At 41.8% G+C, this 23,330-nt stretch overlaps 1 protein-coding gene and 1 long non-coding RNA gene across 4 annotated transcripts in view; one reads left to right on the forward strand and one right to left on the reverse strand.

Moving 5' to 3' along the window:
• The window catches only part of QSER1 (glutamine and serine rich 1), a 44,071-nt gene extending 28,207 nt beyond the window's left edge, over positions 1-15,864 (reverse strand). For 2 of the 3 annotated variants that reach the window (XR_015288075.1, XM_086893292.1), the window contains exon 1: positions 15,517-15,864. Coding sequence is in view for 1 of the 3 variants with exons in the window: in XM_086893292.1 (XP_086749418.1) it covers positions 15,517-15,632 (116 nt within the window). In the remaining 2 variants the exon portion in view is untranslated. Of the gene's footprint in view, positions 1-14,784; positions 15,308-15,516 lie in introns of those variants that run through there. The other variant, XM_023929154.2, reaches the window with a different exon arrangement.
• Positions 15,865-16,209: 345 nt separating this feature from the next.
• On the forward strand, positions 16,210-23,022 carry LOC147652372 (uncharacterized). The gene is made up of 4 exons (XR_015288076.1): positions 16,210-16,458; positions 17,126-17,258; positions 19,412-19,577; positions 19,662-23,022. It is a non-coding gene; the product is annotated as an uncharacterized LOC147652372 (long non-coding RNA).
• Positions 23,023-23,330: the final 308 nt, after the last annotated feature.

The following is a 23,330-nucleotide window of genomic DNA, read 5'->3' on the forward strand; positions in this document are numbered from 1 at the left end:
TTCTTGCCTTTTGGACACAAAGCTTATAGGTAGCTGCTACTTACTCCAGTGCACATGTGGGATGGCTTTAATTTCAAAATTCAGGTGTAAACAAATGCCAAAACAACCCAAACAACGAAACACACAGCCCTCCCTGCTGCCTGCTGCAAGGGAGAATTCCCTTATCTTTCATCCCTGGGGATGAGGGGCAGTCACTCTGCATAAGGAAAAATTGAATTCTCGGTGCCAGGAATCATGACATCATGGGAAACTTTTATAGAACACACCAAATAATATAAAAACTGGCAACATTGCTGGATTTGCTTCGTTTTCATTAAGAGGATGAGAGAAGCCAGACGAGCCTCTTAGAGCATTGTGACCCACACACATCACGAACCAGCAAGAGCCTGTCTGTGCAGGACTTTCCTGCCTGAGATGCACTAGCAGGGGATGCATTTTCCACTTCAGCAATACTCTAAAATCAGCATGCCAGGCTACAGCACTAGCCTAAAGAATGAACCAAAAACCTTTGAAGAAACAAAGAACCTCAGCTACTGCTTTTCCCAGTTGTGCTCACTGTCTAGCACTTTAACACCTTTCACAGCAATAATTGCAATTTAGAGAATTGCCAAACCTAAATTCAGTCAGCAGATCCCTGTGCTTATGCTGTAGAGGACAGATCTTTGTGCAGTTCCACACTATGCATCAGCAACTGATTTCTATTATATGCTGACTGAAATCTAACTATTTGCATCACAGCTATGGACAACTGGCAGACATGATTGCATGACACTGTAGGTAATTGTGTTATTTACAGCATTAAATATTTTCTATTATTTCCAGACAAAAAAAAAAATAAAAATTGCTACATTGTTCTGCACATAAAACATTATGCAAGTAAAAAAACTAATTGAAATGCAAGTATTTTCACGAGAAAAATTTTAAAGTGTTGTGGGGTTTTTGAACAAACTTGCATAGCAGGGAAAAAAAGCCCCAAATACAGAACTTCAGAGACATGAAGCTCTATTCAGGTCTTTTAAATAAATAAAGAAGCACTACATGAGAAAATAAGTTTCTAAACTGAAGCATGGCAGCGCATGCATTGTTGGCAAGAATTATCTTCACTCACAAAAACACTGGCCATTGAAAACTTTCCTGCAGCAGCAATAGGTTGTATTTAGGCTTTCATGCAAGTTTACTTTTAAGCTTTTACCTATGTAAAGGTGTGTGATGCTGACTTCTCTTTCATACACGTTTTAAAGGCGAACTCCAAAATCCTACAGCAGCACAGCTTCCTTTTTTTTAATCTGTATTTTCAGGCTGAGAGGCACTCTGGTGGTGTTCCAGGCAACTGGGGCTATTTTGGCAGCAAAAACTCCTCCAGATGAGGCAAGACCCCCAAACCCAGTACAGTATATCAAACAATATCACCTCATTCCTCCTCTTTAATTGTAAAAGCAAAAGGTCACTAGCAAAAATTGGATGAACTTTAATTAACCACCCAAAAATTTTGGAAATTTAAAAATTTGTTGTGAGGGAGTTTTTTTGTTTGTTTGGGTTTTTTATTATTTATTTTAAATTTCTATTTATTCTGGTAGTTCAGTAATGATTGTGATTAATTTCCCCCCTCTTCACTCCTCTACAATAAACGCCTTTTTTTTGTATAGGGCAGGTACAGTACACACAAATACCACAAGACAGCCTAACACACAAGCCTGCACACCAAAGGCAGAATGCTCTGGAAGATAAAAGCAACTTGTAAAACAAACTTAGACAAAATCGTGTAACAAGGAGGGAGCTAGAATTAGCACTTGGATACAAAATAACCTCTAGACTTCAGCACTCAGAAACATTGTTAATTACTAGAACCTCAAAATTCTAGCAAATATGGACATCTTAGAACACTGTAAATATATGATGGTGCCTTTTTTTTTAATACAGACTCCCAGCTCACAGTTAATGCAACCGCAACCTCAAAAATGAATCTGTCTTTCAATAAAAAACATTGTATTTATTTGAGCAGTTAATTGTTTATTGTATAATTACTGCTTGCTGGAATGTAGATACTTATCTCAAAAAGCCTTGCATATATGCCTCAAGTTTACATAAGCTTATCCTAAACAAGCACAGCAATCTGAGAGATTACCGCCTTAGGGTTTCTTTTTATAAAATTTAACTTTTAAACAGATGAACTTACACAGCATGTAATTCACATATCAAAAATACATCCAGCACAGCAAATAGCCTTACGGCTACCAAGCTCTGTGTGCTCTTGTTTGGAAGTTTGTTACAATTGGGCAAGTTCTTACTTGTATTGAAATGTCAGATAAGTTACTGAAGAAACATTCACATTACTCGGTTCCCAAAGCACTTAGTTCTTATCACTGATTATCACAGAGATTCCCCACTTCCACTCTCATACTGAACTGCACAATGGAGTGATTACTGCTAGGAAATAATATTAATTTGACACACAAATTTGGAATATAGTTCCTCCCAAAGTATTTTTCATTGAAAAGATACATTTCATTTTAGAGTAATATTTAAGAGATATCCTGTAAAGTTATCATTATTTGTTATTGCTGTAATAATGCAATCCAAAAAAATGTGTATGACAATGTAAGTGAAATCTGATGTTTTTCCATCTACATCAACTGGGCTAATAGAAGATTTTTACTTCTCCAGTAAAAATTCTGGAAGAAAACTGTAGTCATTGCACTTCACTGTTACTAAAATACCTCAACCTACAACAACGCCTTTTTGTTAGCCCAGATTAAGTCTGTCAGGAATTGACCCTTCACACATCTGTTTGCATTGCTGTTATCACAATTGTTTCTTTCCAAAGCATTCTTCAATCCAATAGCTTCATACAAATTCAGGTTTCCATCTGCAAAAGGTTATCGAGACCCATTGCACTCACCACCCTCCTCACTTGCCAAGACAATTATCAGGTTTATGCTTCACACAAGTGAGGGAAGCATTTTGCAGCTTCAAATTCAGATGGATGTATCATTTTTACATGGAAACAAAATTTAGCTGCAATAAACACTGGACATAAAAGTAAGTACTTTTATTTCTTTTACTTTTTTCCAATAACCTTGCTCTCTGTGACATCCATACAGAATAAAACACTGAAATGGAAAACAAGCACTTTACATAAGTATTTTTGTCCCCTTTCCATGTTATGATACTCCTTTTACTAACTATTAAGTAATTTTTTTCATCTTTCTACTTTATTTTCCAGATAAATCTTCATTACAACTCAGCAATTTTTAAAGTTTTTGATTGATTATTTTGCATTTGGTGTTTTCTGGGGAGGTTGTTTGGGTTATGTTTAGTTTAGTAATAGCAATCATTCAAGTACCAGGTAAACTCACAATGCTTACATGGAAAGCAGACCAGAACTCCTCAGGATCAAAGGATAGTTCTGGGGGCAATCCCATGTTCTTAGGCACTTGGAACTCCTGCCTCTCATATAAATAGGAAAATTACTACAGAAACCCCCACATCAAATCACAGAGCACTTTTAAAGCATTCAAATGGTGTGTGGGCTGTGCTCCAAGTGAAACTGGACACCTGCAGGACAAGTGGGTGCCCAGGAAACTCCTGGCTCCCGATCCCAGAGGTGCTCCCACCATCCTGAGAAGGGAACTCAGTGCCCCAGCACTGGGGTCCTGCACAGGCTGACAAGTCTGACACCAAAACAACCAAGTCCAAACAACAAAAGCCAACAAGCCAGCATGCACACAAGGCATCAGATTTGAGGCAGACCAGGAAATTTGATCTCATTTTTGTCTGTCTGTTCTGCCTTACTGAAAACAAGAGCTCCTGTGAGAAGATGACTCGGCCACAGCCCCCTTCTAATTAAATCACCAGAAAGGAGATTAAAAAGAACAGTGATAGTCTCGTACTGGCAAGAAAATACCTTTAAACTCACACTTTGCATTTTATCTTACTTGAGATATATGTGAAATAGGGGAAATATCACTCAGGTTTCCCTCTCTATCCCAAAGCTCAGACACTTGGCAAAGAAGTCTCTCTCCAACCAGCTACCCAGCTGTGCTATAGCAAATTCCACTCAGAGACAGAAAGCAAAGCCATAAACCCAACAAATGCGTTTCTAAATATTAAAAATGTCATCCTAAATATAAGCTGTAGAAGCTGACACACAGCTTACGTCTCTTTTTGTCCACTGTATTTGATTTTAGATAGGTAAAATGCAGTTCCAGGTTTTATTACCTGCTGGCAAGTACATGGTTAGGATTGCTTTAATATTAGATACAACATTTATTACTTTCTTTAAATACTTATCTTTGTTATTTTGCCTTTACTCAAACATCTCGTAAAGAAAGAATGGAAGAGTATTACTTGAAAACATTACTTGAATTTAATACAGATTAAATGGAGGGTAAATGGCCTTTCAGCTGCCCATTGTAACAGCAAGAGTTCCCCATTTGTCACAGTCGAACTAGAATGTAATAATTCAGGACCTAGGGGCTATATGCAGATAAAATTAATAATTTTATAATAAATAATAATAATTTTAAATAAAATTAAGCTTTAAAAGCAGTGTTACAGGTAGATTACTTCAATCCAGAAATGGGTTTAATTTTGTAGTTTAAAAAAGTCATTACCCTAAGAAGCAGAGGAGGGAGTTGCCCAGGAACAAAGTTGCTACTTAAATGAGCTCAATACCATTAGTAACACCAAGTCACTCCTGTCCAACACACTTCTGCAAGTTTAAAAGCACAGAAAGCCCTTAAAGCCAACAGAAAACAGAAACAAATAATGTTTCAGAAATTAATTCTAATGGGAATTAGAATTAATGGGAAACAAATGCCTTCTCAGCCCAGAAACTCATTTCAGTGCAAAATATTTTTAAAATGTATACAATATGTCAATTTTCATTTCTATTTCCCAGCCACAGACATACTGGGGGGAGGTGGAAGACAGTGCAAGCACAAATTTGGTCTGAAGCCTGAAAATGTTGGCAGGTTCAAGAAAAATAGGAAACCAGCCTACACCCTGCATCTAATTCCCTTGATCCTCTCATTAGATTATACAAGACAAGACAAACCTTAACACTGTATTTGCACGAAGAGAAAGAATATTTAACAATCCAGAAGAGTTGCAGTGTCCATGTGTCCTGGGGTAACTTTATGATGCTGAATTGTACCCCCATTTTTGTGCCTTTAAACTTAGATCTGAGAGCTGAAGCGGGGGAGAAGGGAAAGGGGTGGAATTTTTTCACAGATCTGTTTGCTACCAAGAAACAAAGTAAAAAACAAATTGCTGCTTGAAAAATGAAATTCACTGCTGAAAAATCAAAAGAAAATCATCTCTAAAGCTAATACCTCAAGGAACATAATGCATTCTTTTTAAGAACAGCATACGTCTTTAGCATTTTGCCCAGCCTGTTCTTTTATTATAGCAAATAAAAAAATGGATGTCAATATTTTAAAGTATTATTAACATTATTCTTCAAGACAGATGACTTTTGGGAAGATGGAAAATACAGAATCAGACTCCAGTACACAGGTAACTCAGTAAACCACAGAGGAGTAGCATTTTACTGACAAGCTCCACTGTTTTTTGGTCATGGCACATTCTCCCTTTCAATGCAATCACACACTACATAGCCAATGTAGAATATATCCCATCCTAGCACACCAAAGGCAATCACCCTCCACTCTTTCATTAAAAATGAAGCTATAATGTTAATTTCCCCCTTCAATTCAAAGGCAGAGCCACCAAGAGCATGGCTGAGACTGTCACAATGTGGGCCAAGGACTGCCTGGAGGTACTTGTGAGAGGAAACACTCATTACATCCTCGCTTTCTAGGAGCAGAGATAAGGAGCTTCTAAGAAATAGATTTTTGAGGTAGAAAATTACATGCAGGGAGCTGTCTCAATAAGCAAAAGTTCATGCTGTTCCTGTGATTCTTCACCAGAATAGATATCACATCTCAAGGGAATAAAGAGATTTTATGACACAAAAGGTCCATCTCCCTTTTATTCCCATGTTAATGTGTCTGAACTCCTCCTGCTTGATCCTTTTAAAAATGAAAAAGAGGAAAGCAAAAATACTCTTACTGGGACTTCAATACCTGAGTGCAAGTGCTGGCTTGTATGATTAAGTAATCTGTGGAGTTCTTAGTAACAAAGACAATATAATTCTGTTTTCAAAAAATCAGTTAAACTCTGTCTTGAAAATATCTATGCAAAAACTAATATTCAGATAAAAATGAGCTATTTATAAACTTTAACTTCAGTTACTACTAAAGGACTGGACAAACTACTTTATGTCATTTTTAAACACATACAACCTAAATCAGCTTTCTTTGTGAGGTTATTTATGGTTGAAATGAAGTACATTTAACAAAATATTTTTTTAAAAAATCAGAACTGGTAAATTTGGAGCCGCTTCTCTTACCTTTGACAAAAAAAACCTTTGTAACTTAACCAAAACAACTTTCTAACAAAAATTTTGCAGCTTACAAAAAAGAAACTAAAACAATTCGACTATGTCAGTGTAGAGCTCCTGATGCATGTTTTAAAATTTCAAGGTCTGGAAAGATGCTTTCAGTGCTTTCCTGCTCTGAATATTCAAGACTAACGTTGATGTCCTTATTAACACAGTATCATTTCAACAGACACTGTAACAAATTCCTCCCAATTTGCATTATAATGCAGTGTCAGAAATAATTTTAAGACATTTGTTTGCCAGGCAGTGTTTTGGGGATTCATACATCTTCCCTGACAGTTTCTACTCTATCAGTGCCTGCAGAAACAGGAGTACCATTATGGCCTGTGTAGTTTCCATCACTGTAAGATCTACAATCTTATTTTCTTGCTTTTTGAGACACTGGATTATTTTGTCACTACATTTACTTATACTCTTATCTTCCCTCTATGAAAGAGCTTTTGCTTTACCCAGCATAAAGAAAATAGCTGTGATTTTTAAAATTATAAATACTTCTCTCCTAGAGTTTTACTTACAATTTCAAAAGATTTTTGTAACAGACAGTAATGGAAATCTAACACTTTTTCTCTGAAATGTGATGCTATTCTGTTGTCAAAAGTGCATTTGGGGCATGTTCTAAACTCCTCTCAAGATCATTCCAGTATTAATGGTTGAACAGACAGCATAATCCTCTATTACAGCTGAAAAACACACAAAAAGATTCCATTACTTTTAATAACAAAATTTTATTTCAAAATATAATAATCAGCAGAGCATTATCTCAAGATGTGGGTCAGCCACATCAGAGCCTTAATAAAATTACAATTAATTTTACCTATTGAAATGTTTTTGGACCCTCATCCTCCCACAGTTTTGTATTTTGTAGCAAGCTTGAGTCTTACCTTAGGGTACTGCAGGAATACTTGATATCCCATTTCTTAATAAGCCCTTTATTTTCCATTTATATGGAAAGGATGATGCTGAAGTTGAGATTTTCACCACAGGAGATAAGAAATGCCAATACATGTGTGCTGTACACCAACAGAGTCATCTTATGCTGTCAGTGGGCTCCTTTTCATTACCAAACCTTGAAGCACTTGCCAGTTCCATAACTCATGAAATACCTTGAGCTTCATTCCAGGGAAAACCAGGCACAAATAATAACCCACTCTGATTTACAGCCCTCACCACCAAGTCTCCAATGCTCAGTATTGAAATAACTACTCAAATGAGTACTGAAATAAGTACTCAATAAGTACTGAAATAATTCTCAAGGTTTTGTGAAGTTAAAATGCAGCCCTGTGAAGAGCAGTGGCCTGATGGCCCACAGCCACTGGCATGGAATAGGGGCATCTATCCAGGGACCATATCTGAGATCACACACCCTGCCAACCTACAGCCAAAAACTCAGGGTCTTTCAATGGGCTCCAAACCTTGCAGCATGTCCACATGTCCAGCAGAGTGTTTTTTCCACATCCCACAACACACTGAAAGGGCGAAGCTGCTCTTATAAGCTCCTTTAGATTCAAAGCAAAAGAGGTATCCATCCCTATGACTAACTCCAATTCCATCCCAATTTAGGAGGTGTGCCCAGGAAAGATCTACCATATTAACAATGCAGTTCATCATAAAACACAGCAGCAGAGTCCTTTACTTTAAAGGAAGCATTACAGGGTGTTATTAACCAAGTTTATAAGGGAAATTAGCACAGCTCTTGAATTTTAGTTCTTATACCTCTTCACGTGTGCTCTCCTCATCCTAAAACAGGTTTAGATCTACATTTTTAATCTTGCAAAGGGGACCCTGGCTATCATTTCATTTGTCACATGTCACTATTTAGCTGAAAATACCAGACGAACCCACATGCTTGTGAATGCTTCAACCAGAAAACGTGCATCGTTCAAAACTGTAGAAATGCAGTTACAGCTACATGGCATTTACTTTGAGATAGTTTGAAAAACTACACATTAAACAAATTCCTTGAATATGCCCCAGATATTGATTTGAGCTTTCATAATGATCATGCAAATGTCTAAATAAAACCAAGTATTAATAAAGATCAAAATGGCATACACACATGAACTAAAAAAAAAATAAAAATCCTTTAAATGGTAAAAAAACCCCAAATTCTCTTAAAAGCAATATCAAAAAGTAGTTTTTTGAAGGGCAAAAGATGAAAATCAAATCTCTCTCCAGTGGTGCTGACTATCAGCAAACTCCAGCTCACCAGTGCCAGCAGCTGAAGGTAGTTAACACATGGTTGTGTTCAGTGTACAGAGGAGTTGGCTTTCCACAATCACTCTTTGCACAGCAAATGAACAAATGTTCAGATTCAAGAAAAACTTATTAGAAATCCTGTTCTTGGCAGACTCAGCAGAACATAATGAAATGGGATGAACATCAGGATTGAAGGATTATTCACTGTCTAGCACTGGAATTTTTGACACGAAGACGAGAGAAAGTAAACAGGATGTGGTGTGAAGCACCAAGCTGCCATATTTCTGAGAGGGATTTCCTGGTCAGGAAAAAGGGCAGGGTGGAAGGTGCAGCACAGGCTGGTACACTCAGCGTTGCCCATGTGTGTGACTATTTGTCTGGCACGTTCTGGATGACCAAAAGCTCTAAGAACAACTTGCCAGACATCTGGAAACGCTAGACGGATGGCTAGAGCCCTCTAACTCTTCTCACACAACACTGCCAGCTGAAAAAGGAGGGATATCTCCAACAAAATCTAAATGTGTGAGTGCCCCAAGTATAACTCCTACAGGATTATTAAGAAATAAATGCTCCTTAGTATCCTGCTGTGTAAACACTATTTCTCTAAGATAAGGATGCCTAAGGGTGCCTTCTTCCTGCTGAGCATAATTGGTTGCACTTTTCTAAGTCCTAAGCAAGCAACACAGGTAGGCATGTAGAAGGAAGATGAAAAGCAAGAAAAGCAATATGGGAAAGTAAAAGCTTGTCTAAACATATGTAGGTTCTTGCTGAATTGTTTTGGAATAAGAAACTTACAAGTATGCAGAAATCCAGGAATAAGAGGATATAGATAGGATAGAAATAAAACCTTGACCCTTTTTACAGCTCATCATCAGAGGTTCTGAGGAGGCTCTAATGAATATAATATAATGAATATAAATTCACCACCTAGTCCCAGGTCTGTCCAGGGCAATGAAACAAAAGAAGCCATGTAACAATGACAGAATAACAAGCAAAAGTAAACTCAAAAACTATGAAATCTGCCCAGTGAGACAAGTAAATCCAGTACTTAATAACCACACACTCTGTCCTCTCTGAAAGCATTTCTCCTTGCCTAAAAATTCAAAGAATTTTCTTTTCTCTGCCACTTGCATGGTACAGCAAGAAATGCTGTGCTGGAAAGGCTGAACTCTGCACGCTGCTCAAAGTTATTTTTGTCACAGTTAAGGCTGCTAAGGAAAGTCTGAAGTGAAACTATTAATGTACTGCCTTTTAACCGTTTTTTGTTTTGGTTTGCCTTTTCTTTGTTTGTTTAGTGTATGGAATAGGCACTCACCATGCAAAGTAACTTCTTGACATGCAAATTTGTGAAAGGTTCAACAAAATACAACAAAGATATCCATGCAAAATACACCCACTCTATAAGAGCGCTAGTGTTGTTTAGAATTAATATAGTTCAGGCATAGGTGCTTTTTTCCTGACAGGAACAAAGATTTTTCTAAAAACAGCCTCCTTCCTATGACAGCATTATACCAGAATCAGCAGCAACTCCAAGAAAAAAATAAAAGGTGGGCAAAAGTACAGGAGAAACAAGGTGAAAAGGTTGCTCTCTGTTGGTATAAGGTAAACACACCTATGATTAAAGTTAACAGGATGAAAGGCAAAATACACACATGGGACTGAAACACTTTTTGCATAGGTGGTGGAATACAACCCCCCTTTCTTGCAGAACAATGTATTCTCTACTTTGTGTCAAAAATGTTGGCTCCATGGGAAAGGGCTCACATCTGAAATATCATTGTAGGTGATCTCAAGAGAGATCTGGCACCCAGCAAACACAGACAGTCACCAGTGGCAGGGAAGCAGGCAACACAATTTCTATGGGATGTTCATTGAAGAGAGTGACATGACAAGACTGAGCCCATCTAAACCCTGTCCAGAAGGAGAAGGGTTTAGATGGGAAGAATCTCCTGGGAAGAATCAGTGCCAAGGCCACAGAGTTCACTCCTTACAGCTCTGCTCCCTGCTTGCCCCCAGGTGCCACCTCTGGGTTCCAGTGTGTCAGCACAGGTACAGCAGCACAGCTACCCAGCTCAAGCCATTCACTGTTTCAGCCTGGAGAGTTTTCTCATGGATTAACAAAAGAAAGCAGCTCCCTGTGCAGTTGCACAAGCACCAGAGCCAAGACAAGGGGAGAGGAAGGGAGCCTCTTTCAGCAGCAGTGAGCCTGAGCAGCCAGTTCAGCATTCTCAGGTAACTGCACCTTCAGACTAAGCTTCAGCTCATTCCTTCTGCACACACCTCTTTATCACCATTTCTCACCGCAGCAGAATGACACACGCTGCTTGAAATCTTTCATGTAAAGCTGGCATTAAATCTTACACAGGTAAGCAGCATACAAACCCAAACAAGCCTGGCTGGCTCGTTTTGAAACTTTGGCAAAGATTTTGCAAGATGACCACACATCTGCACCAGGAGAAAGCTACAGGGGACAGAGCAAGAATGCATTCAGCCTCTGTTCAGTCAGTCTTTGACCTCCCCACAGCTGGGATTTCAGTGTGTGCTGAATGAAGGTGAAAAAAAGAAAAAGAAAAGAAGGCCAACAAAGGCCAGCAAGTCCCTTTAAGGTATCTTTGCTATACCACAGACTACCTGTGTTTATTTTGCATGTATAAATGTTTCAGATATAAACTATGACAGAAAATTTGGTAACATTTTAGAAGTGACCTACCCTTCTATATGTTTGTAAAATTTATTTAATCTTTCTGTGCCTTTTAATACAAAAATTCTAAGTATATTCCCAGATTATGAGCTTTCCTTTCAACACTTGAAATACTATGCCATAGGGAACTTTTTGTAGAATGTGTTTAACAACAAACATTGGTTTCACCTCTCAGAACAATTTCTTTTGATGAAAGAAAATGTTCTCTGCTTTTCTAAAACACTCTGCACTTACAGAGTTCCTATAGCTATGCAAAAATCCATTAGAATTGAAAATTGAGCCTTAACTAAAACACAATTACCATACAGCTGTTACAATATGCATTAGTTTGACAGCTATGCAAAAATGAGTTAAAAAACCCACCATAATCATTTATCATAAAAGTATAAGTCTCTCATTTATGTAACTTTGCAAATGAACTATCACAGTAACTAACACTTTATCTTAGATTTAAATGATATAAAACCCCAAATGCTTGGGTAGGGCAGAGATGGATATAGACTACCAGGCAAAAGGAACATCAGAGACCATGGCAAGCACCATAAAATTTAAATCAACAAAATAATTGTGACTGACTTTTAATCACATGTAAAAAATGTGAGACTTAGAGCAGTGGTAAAAAAAAAAATAACAGGAACAGTGAGATCTTTCCACTAGCAAAAATTCTTCTCTGAATGAAACCCTAGGAGTACCCCCAAGTCAGAGAAACTCAATCAGAAATCTCATCCATTATCACCTGTCTCCATGTTTCTTTCCAAGCAATTACAACAGTCTCTCACACTATTACACATCACCTGTTTTCTGAATACTCAGTAATTCCTGAGCAAGTAGCAGGTAAGCATGACATACCTTAGCTGCTATTCAACAGCTTTTGACAAAAAGAGGGTTAAGCATGGAGGTAAGGTTTTCTGACAGCTACAGTAAAAGGCCAAAAGTGGCAGTGCACTCTTAGAACCACCAGAAATTCCTTTGAGATGCTGCCAGGCTGTGTCTGGGGTCTGGGGGATGCAGAGGACAGGAACCACCCTGCCAGAGAGGTGCAGTGGCTGCACTGTCCCAAAATGCTGCTCAGCACAGCGGTCCCTGCTTAGTCAATGCAGTGATCCCAGCGATTTCCATCAGCTCCCATCCCCAATTCCCCATCCTCTCCTATTCCATGGGAACAGTTATGGCACAGCAGGCCTGGTAGCCATGTCCTTGTAACACTTCACCACACATTTCCTTTTAGTTGATAAGAATAGTGCCATTGAACAGACAAAACAGTGCCTGCAAGAAATAAGGAGCAGGATAAAAACCAGATGGCTGAAGTGAAGCGCAGGAAGACAGGAGCAACGCTTGTAGGGAGGAGAAATCATTTTGATGAGCTGAGACTGTGAACATGGCTCTCCACACAAAGGGAACATAGCCTGCAACAGCGTAAATATGAAATTTGAATGAAATATTGTTATCTATATCACCTAAAGGCTGAATTCTTTTCAAGAAAGTACCAGATGAAAATGACACACATTTTTAAATTTAACATCAGGCTCATGCAGCTTCAACTGTTATGATGACTACCTGTCAACCACAATCAAAAACACCATTTTGAAAAATGTGATGTGAGCTGTAACACAAGTCGAGGGCACGGACAGCATATTCCTTTACAGTACATCTATACCTTCACAATTTCCATCCAGGCTGGTGCAAGCCTTGGCAGTGACAGGCATGACTCTTCCATCCCAATTCCTCAGCAACTCCATCCATATAAAGACAAATGCTATCAGCAACAGAGGAAACCACAAGCACCTAAAACCCAGACTCTACTTATCACTGTGTCCAACGTTGTTCAAATCTTTAAATCTGGCCAAAGACAGAGTATACTAATTCTTATTAAAATGACACGAACCCAAAGAAGCCAGTTCAGGAGAATTTCACGTACAAAATATGATTCATAGCATTTTCCCTGTTCTTGGTAGGGATAAAAAAAAAAAATAAAATTACATGTTTTCAGCCAACACATTTTAAATGAATCATTTGTCACCATGTGTAGAGGAGAGATATATCTCTCCATGACCTGGAGATGAAACTTCAAAGAATTAAAACAAAGTCTTCTTCACATTGTTTCCTGAAGCAAAGCATAAATATTGCCATATCATATATGGATGCAGTAACATTAATTTGATTGGTGTAGGCAGCAGGTATTAATCTAATGAGCTTCTGCATGGTACCTGTCTTGGGACTTTTCTCCATGCCATTTCTTCTAAAGAATTCCCAAAATGTACATTTAAGATGGCATTAATATAGCAGCTATTAAAAAAAAAAATAAATTGAAGGATGTGTTGTAAAACCATTATTTTAAATGGGATTAAAAGAGGATTCTTTTAAATATTAAGAAAAATAAAATTAAATAAAAGAAATCATCAAGCAGTTGTGTTTCCTGTAAAATTCAAGAGAGATCCACTTCTGCTTCTGCACTACCTATTCTTAAATGACCTGGGAAATCCAAACCTGCCCTATGGAATAGCTGGCATGACCCTTGTGAGATGATGAGAATTGGCAAAAGCAATATAGAAAGGACAAGTCACTGTCTTCCACTGAAATCAACACAGCAACATGACCAAAAGCTGTTCAATGATTAGGACGAAAAACTGGAAAGAACAATACGGAGACCTTACTTTGCCATGCAGGCAACTCCTCAGAGAAACTGGCTAAAAAAACTTCATGAGGCAAAAAGCATTTGGCCAAAAAGCTACCTGTCCTTGCAATTCTCTGTGAAACAGGGAATATACAGCCTCACATTCCAGAAAAGTCCTGTGATCTTCTCACTTAACATTGGCTCAATTGTCTCTCAAATGCAATGTGCACAATTCAGGAAGGGTGACAAACCTGGAGGAAATCTAAAAGAAATCTGGGAGAAAAACTAAAGTAGAAGAAAAAAAAAAGAAAAAGAAAAAATATCTCGTAATAAACTTCAAAAGATTATGTTCTTTTTATTAAGAAAAATAAGTAAAGCAAGAAATTAATTTAAGAATTCATACTCAACATATAATGGGATTTTCAGTGTTGATGAGGCTACAAACAATACTCAGTGGCCAGAAACCTAGAAGAAAACCTAGAAAAAGGTAGTCCTCCTCATATCAGAAATGATATATAAATCAGACCCTTGTATACTTTATTAAGAATTGTGCTAAATTTTGTTTTATTGGAAATTTTTAACTAAACCTTCCTAAAATATAAGCTCTGTTTTCAAACAGAGATTGGGGGGGGAAAAAAAAGTTCTATGGCCTGCATTATGAAGAGGTCAGAATAGATTGCAACAGTCCTTCTGACTTGATAATCTATTAATCTTATCAGACATGTCTGACCACTTTCAGAAGCAAGTGCAAAGTCATCTATTAGCGCACCTATTTTGACGGGATATTTTTAGCCCGAGACTCTCTTTTACCTTTAAACGTCGTCGAGATGAGAACCGCAGATAAATCAAGCTAGAGACATAAAAGGCAGGCGATAACGAAAATCCCATCGCCTAGAGAATACTCGTTTCAGTTGGCAGAGTTACACAATCTAAAAGCAACCCGAAGCCAATAAGATATCCTGTATTTTCCCCGCACTTCCCGGAACTTTGCAGAACTCTCCGCGGGACTGAATCGCTCCAGTCAAGTTTTGGCTGCGAGGAAGCTCCGCACGCCCCGGAGCAGCGCTTTAGAGGAACGAGGTTCGCCCGGCTCAGCGGAGAAATGGAAGGGCGCGGGGGATGCTGGCGCGGCGCGGCCGCCTCCGCCGGCCCGGTGTCCCGGCGGGCAGCATTGTTCGGGCGGGCAGCGCCGGTGCCCGCGGCCCCGCTTCCCTCCGGGAGCCGGCCAGGGACGCGTGAACTCTTGAACCCGCGCCGCAGCCCGACGCGAGCCTCCGGGGCGGAGAGACCGCCCGCCCCGCCGCCGCCACCGCCGCGGGCCGCCGGGGACAGCGGGGAGCCCTCGCCGCCGCCCCCCGCCCGCCGGGACGCGGCCTCTCCCGCCCCGCCCGGCCCGGCCGCCCCGGGGCCGCCGGGCCCCGCTCGCCCCCCGCCCTGCCCTGCCCTGCCCCGCCGCCGGGGCCCCCCTCGGCCGCCCTCGGCCAGGCCCCGGCGCGGCCCCCGGCCTTTCCTGCCGCAGCCCCCTCGGCGGACCCTCCTCACCTGGGCTTCAGGCTGCCGGCGCCGCGCTCGTAGGCCCAGGAGGCGGCGGGCGGCGCGGTGCCCGGGGCCAGGGGCTCGGCGAAGCCGGGGGTCGTGGGGTAATTCCTGTCCATCATCGGGGCCGCGGCCGCGGGGGCTCCGCGGGGGCCCTGCGCGCAAGAGGGCGGCGGGGACCGAGCGGGGCGGGGGGGGAGCGGCGCCTCATCCGGGGCGGGCAGCGCCGCGGCCCCGTGCGGCCCCCTGCACTCCGCTCCCGCTCAGCGGCGGGCGGCGGGCGGAGCTGCGGGCGGCGGCGGGGGCTGCGCGGCCGCCGGACCCATGTCGGGCTGCGCGTTCCCAGGATGCTCCTCCCCCGCCAGCGCACTGGGGCTCGCGGGCTCCGTGTCCGGGGGCAGGGAGGCCGCGGCCGAGGGGCCGCCGGGGCCGCCGGCAGCAGCGGCGGCCGGGGGAGCGGGAGCAGGAGGAGGAGGAAGAGGAGGAGGTCTGTGACTCGCGGACGGGCGGCCGCGGCCCGAGGGGGAAGCGCGGCGGCGGGAGCGGAGCGTGGCGGGGGGCGGTAGCCGCCACCGGGGCGGGGTGGGGGGGCTGAAGGCGGGGACGGGCGGGGTGGCGGTGTCGGGTATGGGGGAGGCCGGTTCCTCGGTGAAGTGAAGCGCTGGCGCTTTGTTGGAGGAACCGGGGCGGGGCCATGTTGTTCCCGCGGAGGGGAAGCGCCGCCAGCCGCGGGCTCCGGGGCGGCCGCCGCCGCCAAGATGGAGCCCGACGGCCGCCCCATTGTAGGGCGCTGTGCAGGGCGGCCCGCCCGCCTGGCCCCGGCACCGAGCCCTGAGGGCGATCCCCGCGCCCTCCGCCTCCCCCCGCGGCGGGGCTCGCCACCCGCCGCCTCCGCTTCTATGTGTCTCTATGTCAGAGCTTTCCTAAAGACTCGGGCATTCCCCATCAGTAAGTGACTGCAGGCCTGCGGCCTGGATGGAATCGTATAATGGGATCACGGAATGCTTTGGATGGGAAGGGACCTTAAAGATGATCCAGTTGGATCCCCCCTGCCATTGGCAGGGACAGCTTCCACTAGGTGAGGTTGCTCAAGGCCCCATCCAACCTGGCAATGAACACTTCCAGGGATGGAGCAGCCACAATTTCTCTGGGCAATGTATTCCACTGCCTCACCCTCCTCACACTAAATAATCTCATTTTAATATCTAATCTAAACCTACTTCCAGTTTAAAGCCATTACCCCTTGTCCTGTCACACGCCCTTGTAAAAAGTCTCTTTTCAGCTTTCTTGTGTATGCCAAAAGTCAGTTAGCAAGAGAAGAGAGAGAATATCTATTTATTCTTTTTTTATTTTTATTTAGTCTAAATTTAAAGTAAAACTCCAGAGAGGTTCCAGAGGCCTACTTTAGCGAGGACTAGCTAAAGCAGTTTATTTTTATTTAGAGCAGTCTAAGCCACCTGGTTTGTAGACAGTAAATTCCTGTCCTTTGCTGAATGCTTGTTAAAACAAAGAATAAGGGAAACGGGCACCATCTGCAGAGAACAGGGTAGGAGCAAAGGAGACATCAGCGTCGTGCAGGGGGATGATGAACTGTGGTGTCTTGCTTTCCCTGCAGATTGAAGATAGGCAGGCCAAGATGAGCAGGAGGAATGTGCCTCAGAGGTAAAGATGAGGAATACACTCTTGAAAAGAAGGTGACTGCACCTGAAGGCATTGCTCAGAAGAGGAAGGTGTATGCTAATGAGCGAGTAAGTCTTTTGAAGATTCAGTTTGTAGCACTCCAGGCAATACTGAACCACAGAGTGAAATGAATTCTGTAGTGAAATGCATTTAGAAACTTGGCTACAGCCAATCAGATTAGATGTTGAAAAAATAAAAAAGTTACAAAAAGCCTCAACATTGGAATGAAAAGATGGAGTGATCAGTATTAAATGAGAAAGCAGAAAGGTATGAGACACTTCAGGAGGAAAAAGTGAGGTTCTGCTTTTCTCATGCCTGATTTCAAGAAGCAGCAGGAAGAAATGCAGCCGTGGATGGGGAGGGAAAGAAAGGTAAGTGTGAAAGTCATCAACCCTGAGGAGAGGAGCGAAGTCACCCAGAGGCCGGGGCAGAGGGCGGAGGGAGAAGCAGCAGCTCACCAAAGCCAGAAACCAGCAGAGTGAGTTTTCCTTGTGTTTGCATAAGTTAGCACCTGTATTGCTTGCAGCTGGAGTAGCACATGTGGGGGGTGGGAGACCTTTCCCTGGGAAACCGGAGGGTTGCTGTTTTACATATGAACGAGGCGTGATGACAGAAAATTACTCCAGTTGTATGCTAATAGTGAAGCGTTTGCCTGCTGATACTGTTGAAAGTGCCATTTCCAGTGGGGAAGGACCCACAGTTTTTCATTTCCCTGCAGGATCTCCACTAATCTCCATTATTTTATTACACTTAGAGCACATTGTTTCCCTCAAGTGGGCCTGAGAGGAGGCTGATACATAAAACTGATATGAAATGCCTTTTCCATCTAGTTTGGTTTTCTAGAGTGAATGTGTTGCTGTGGAGTTTCTTGTCCCAAATTTGGATTGTTTTACTAATAAATTGTAAAACTGCTAATGTCTTGTTTGTTTCTTTTCTCAAGCAATGGCAACATGAACTGTAAAGAGTACCATTATGTTGTTTATTTCCATTACAGAACTGCTCTAAAGAGAGTGTGGGGGTGGGTACATGGCTGTAAAATCATGTTACACAAGAAATCACAAGCACCCGTCCAGATTTACAGGCAGGGAAATACAGACAATGCATTTATACCACTAAATGAACCACAGACACAGTGTTTCCCCAAACATTGCTGGAGTAGATCCTTTTTTCTGGCAATCAAACAGTGAAGTTGAGTGAAACAGAAATTGTGACAGCTGTTAAGCTTAATTTCTTTTACATGGTTTTAACAGAGGTGGAGTAGACTGAAAGCTTAATCACTAATGTCCATAACCATCAGATAAAGTCAGTTTATCCAGTGATTTGCTTTTCCTGTGTATGAGATAAATCTTATCCTGATATCAGCCAGTGAGACCTATCCAGTTTTCTCATTAAACTGACCCCTGTTGCTCATTGCTGTCCTCTGTCCAGGAAATCTTTCTCAAAGTTTGTGCATTTTATCTTTTTGTAACCAAATGGTATTTTGTGATACTTTTCTCTAAGACAACAAAGGAGTATGTTGAGAGTAACTGGTTTTACAGTGTCCTGGTATCTAGGATACATATGAGCAGCTTTTCTGAAGGATCTGTTCAGGGATAGAAAAATTCCTTTGATAAATCATTAGATATTAATCATTACTCAGTGTAATAGTAGTAATTAATAGTAATGTAATGTAGTAATTATCATTAGAAAGTTGATTAGATTCTTTTTAATGTTTAGATTAAAGTGAACATATTAAAATGTATATTTAGAAGTCATGTTAGGTGTGTTAATGATTCTGAAACTTGGATTCTTGTCTTAATAAGGAGTGGTTTTGTTTCAAATGCAGCTGTTACCTGCTATTTAGGAGCTGAGCTTTGATGGGCTGAAGTGCTTTCAGAACTGTAGTTCATAACTTAGTGCCTGTAGCCAGTAGTGATATTGTGTGTGCTTCTCTCTGAAGTCAAGAATTTAATATAATAAAAATACCTTGCTGAAACACAAGCTAACACAATTTTTCTCTCTATTTAAGACCAAAATCTTAAATTGAAGCACTGTGACACAATCTGTGCAACATACCAGCCTGGAGCAGTACTGATATTTTTGTTTCTCATTTCATTCCCTCAACAAACAGTTTCTACTTGGAAAAAAATAAATCATTTATAGACTCAAAAATGTCATTTGATATTTAGGAGACAGATATAAGTACTTAAGGTAACACTTTAATGGGAATCATCTGCTTAAGGTCCGAGGAATGCTCTCCAGTGCTGCAGCATGTGCTGCTGCCTCCAGATGTGTGGCAGCAGGGCTGGGCTGCCTCAGCTGCCTGCTGACACCCAAAGGAGAAAGCCTGACTGTCCCTCCTTCCCTGCTTCACCCTCTCACTTCTAGTGATGAACTGTGGCCACAGGGTGAGTAATGAATTCACTCCACTGGCTTACCTTTTCCATGTTTACCTTTTTCTGCTAGAGGTCATTTTTTCTGTGATTTTGCAGAGTCAGCTTGCCTTTGTGTGAAATGAGAGCTGGATCAGGGGAGCAGCAGTGGTGTGCAGCCAGAAGGAGATGACTGGGAAGTTTTGCTTCTGATAATGAGATGTTGTCTTGGCTCCTGGTACATTCCATATGGAAATCTCTAGGGTCTAAGAGTGCACTTGCAGACAGCGATGGGCTCCTCTGCCTGTGTGAGACTTCAACCATCATCAAACCAGCTCTGTTGCAGAACTGTGTTAGCTAATACACACTGCCCCTTAGAGAAACTTGCCTGGTTCCTCTTTAAATCATTCACTGTTACACGATGCAGAAAGGCAATATTGCTTTCTGAGGTCTTCTTGCATGTTTAGAGTATACCAAACGAAATACAGAATCAAGCTAACGGGAAGTTGGCAGTTTTCTGTGATTTTTATCATAATTAAAGCAATATATCAATCACAGATCCAGGGCCAAAATCATGCTCTAGTTCACGATTGGCATCAGTGTATTTATTTGTAACTGATGTATTTATTTATTAGCTTCTTTGTTGCATAGTGTACTAGAATTATTACATATGTTAACAGAAAAATGTCAGCCAGTTTGAGTTGAGTGGGATTGTATTTTATACTGTAGATCACAGAACCATAGAATGGCCTGGGTTGGAAGGGACCTTGAAGATCGTCCAGTTCCAACTCCTATGCCATGGCAGGGACTCCTTCCACTATCCCAGGTTGCTCAGAGCTCCATCCAACCTGGCTTTGAACATTTCCAGGGATGGGGCAGCCACAGCTTCTCTGGGCAACTGTGCCAGGGCCTCCCCAGTCACACAACAAAGAATTTCCCCCTAAATCTGGTACAAAGCTACTCTTTTTCATTGTAAATCCTTCCCCCTTGTCCTGTCACTACATGCCCTTGTGAAAGTCCCTCTCCACTGCCCTTGCAGGCTCCCTTCAGATACTGGAAGGCCACAATTGGGTGACCCCAAAGCCTTCTCCTTTCCAGGCGGAACAATCCCGATTCTCTCAGCCTGTCCTCGTATAAGAGGTCTCCATCCTCTGCTCTTGGTGGTCTCCTCTGGACTCAGTCCAGCAGGTCCCTGTCCTTCCTGTGCTGTGCCCCAGAGCTGGGTGCAGAGCTGCAGGTGGGGTCTCAGCAGAGCAGAGGGGCAGGATCCCTTCCCCACCTGCTCTCACTGCTCTGGATGCAGCCCAGGACAGGCTGGGCTTTCTGGGCTCCAGGTCCACGCTGCTGGCTCATGTCCAGCCTCTCACCCACCAGCACCCAAGTCCTTCTCCCCAGGGCTGCTCTGGATCTGCTCATCCCCAGCCTGGACTGACACCAGGGGCTGTCCTGATCCAGGTGCAGCACCAGCCCTTGGTCTTATTAAACCACAGGAGATTTCCATGGGGCCACTTCTTGAGCTTGCCCAGGTCCCTCTGGATGTCATCCTGTCCTTCAGGAGTGTCAGCTGCTCCACTAAAGGATGGGATGTACAAGACTGGCCGTGCAGAAGGCTCTACGGTATGTTACAGTTTTAATGGTGCCATGGATGCCAAAATACCAGGACAGCACCACTGGGGGTCCTTGTGCATGGGGCAGCATGTGGTGATTCTTCACAGGGCCAGCAGTTGCTGCCTGTGCTTTTGGAATCCTTTTTACTGCAGGTACTACAAACCTGTTGTACATTCTTCTTCCAATGTCTCTCTATCCCCAGTGCCCTCTTCTTTCACAGAAAGCATTGATCCTGTACTTTGCTTTTCCATAACAGATGATGCCTGGTTTTGGTCTTGTTCTGGCTCTTCCTTTGCATTTTAGTGCCAAACTATTTTCTTCCTTTAAAAGGCTTTCAGCTAATCCTGTAAACTGGGTTTTGCAGCACAATTCTTAGTATGCTTTAGGGCAATTTTTGATGGGCTGAAAAGAATCATGGAAGAATAGTCAGATGTATGTGCTGGATCAGCTGTTTGTTGATGGAAGAAAGTAGTTAAAGGCAGAACATGTAGTTAATGGTGCAGGTCTAAGATTAGAGCTTGGTTATTGCAAATGAATAAAAATAATTGTATTTCAGCACATAAAAGTACTTTATTTTAGAACTATCACAATATCATAGTTTGCTAACATACACAAATGTCTTAGTGGTTAGCTTTCAATGACTAACCATTTGTCAACAAAAGCTCTAGCAATAAATTTAACAAATAGCCTTGTGCTGAGAGAATGAATCTTCACAATAGTTTGAAACAGTGGGGACATTCTTTTTCAAAAATTTCTGTTTCAAAGATAAAACAATCAAATAACTTGAATGTGTCTAATCAGATGAAGTTTGAAGAAGTTCAGGCCAAAGCTGAATTGGGTCTGATGTATCAACACATTATAAAAAGTGTACAAAACCAGATTTCTGCAGCACATGTTTCTGTTGAGCGCTGTTGGACAGCTACACATCCTGGATGCAGCACCTTTGTGCAGGTTTTGGCTGCTGCCAGCCTGTGGTATCCTGCAGGAGCAGGAATGAGTGAGTAGATCAGATAGGCAGTAATAACATGAATCTTGGTTAGGCTTGTTATTAATCACTGATTGCGTTGTTTGTTGTTGTAATTGTGATTCTGACCAAAGCAGAAAATTGCAGTTGCTTTAACAGATTAGATTTTGCATTTAATTTGGCACATGGCCTCTTTAAACATAAAGCTAAGCATTAAGATACAGCTAAGCTTGAAGTGTGAATAGGGAAGAGAGTGCTGCCTTTCAAAGAGCACTATCTTGGAACCTGACAACAAAAACTCTCCTCCTTTGAATTCCCTCACATTGCTCTCTGCATTTATTTGAAAACTTGAGTATATATACGAATAAATGAAGCAAAATCTTCCAAATTCATTTTATTGAACTAAAGTTGGTCAATGAAAGCTTGACTTCTGACATGACAAAAGATTATTGAGATCATCTTGAGCTGATAGAAAGCTCACTGCAGCAATGAGGTGAAAGGTCTTGTTTCCTTTATGTCCCCAGTCCTCCTCCTCCTGATCATGTAGTTCCACTCCTTCCAATGTGCCACCACTGGCACTTGTGTTGTCTCAACTCACCCACTCTTGAGAAAGCTGTCTGTGTTTTCACTGGGTGATTTATGAAGGGATCTGGTAAGGACCAGAACTAGTGTAAGGTAAGTGGGAGAAACGTGCAACGACATGTAGGAAAAAACCCCCTTAAACAAAACCTTTCATCTTGAACAAACTCGTATTTTTAATAGGGAGTATTTTATTTTCATTTTTACTAGAAGATGTTTTCCTTTGTATGATATCAATGCTGGATGCTTAACGTGAAATATTGGATGTTGATGTGTTCAGTACTTGCTGATCTTTAGAGAAATTAAACTGAAGCTTGAACTACTGAGCAATCAGGGGTGTTTCTTGTTTCTTAAATGAAGTAGGCACTGCTTCAGAAACTAAAATGAGCCCATTTCAAAACTTATGTATAACTCCACCGATTTCTAGACTGAAATATTTTTCCAGATGCTTTGAAATCTGTCTGCTCCCTTTAAAGTGTGAACTCCTGGAAGGTCCCAGGATGTAGGCAGCAAGATGCCTGCATCTGATGGCCCCTACCACGTCAGTGTTTCAGTAGTCTAGGTGCTGTGGAAAAGAGCAGAAGTGAAAGAAGGAATTGTTATCCCAAAACACTTAATGAGAATGAATCATCTATCCC

This window comes from Cyanistes caeruleus, chromosome 6, assembly GCF_971803275.1.
Source record: "Cyanistes caeruleus chromosome 6, bCyaCae1.hap1.1, whole genome shotgun sequence".
NCBI lineage: Eukaryota > Metazoa > Chordata > Aves > Passeriformes > Paridae > Cyanistes > Cyanistes caeruleus.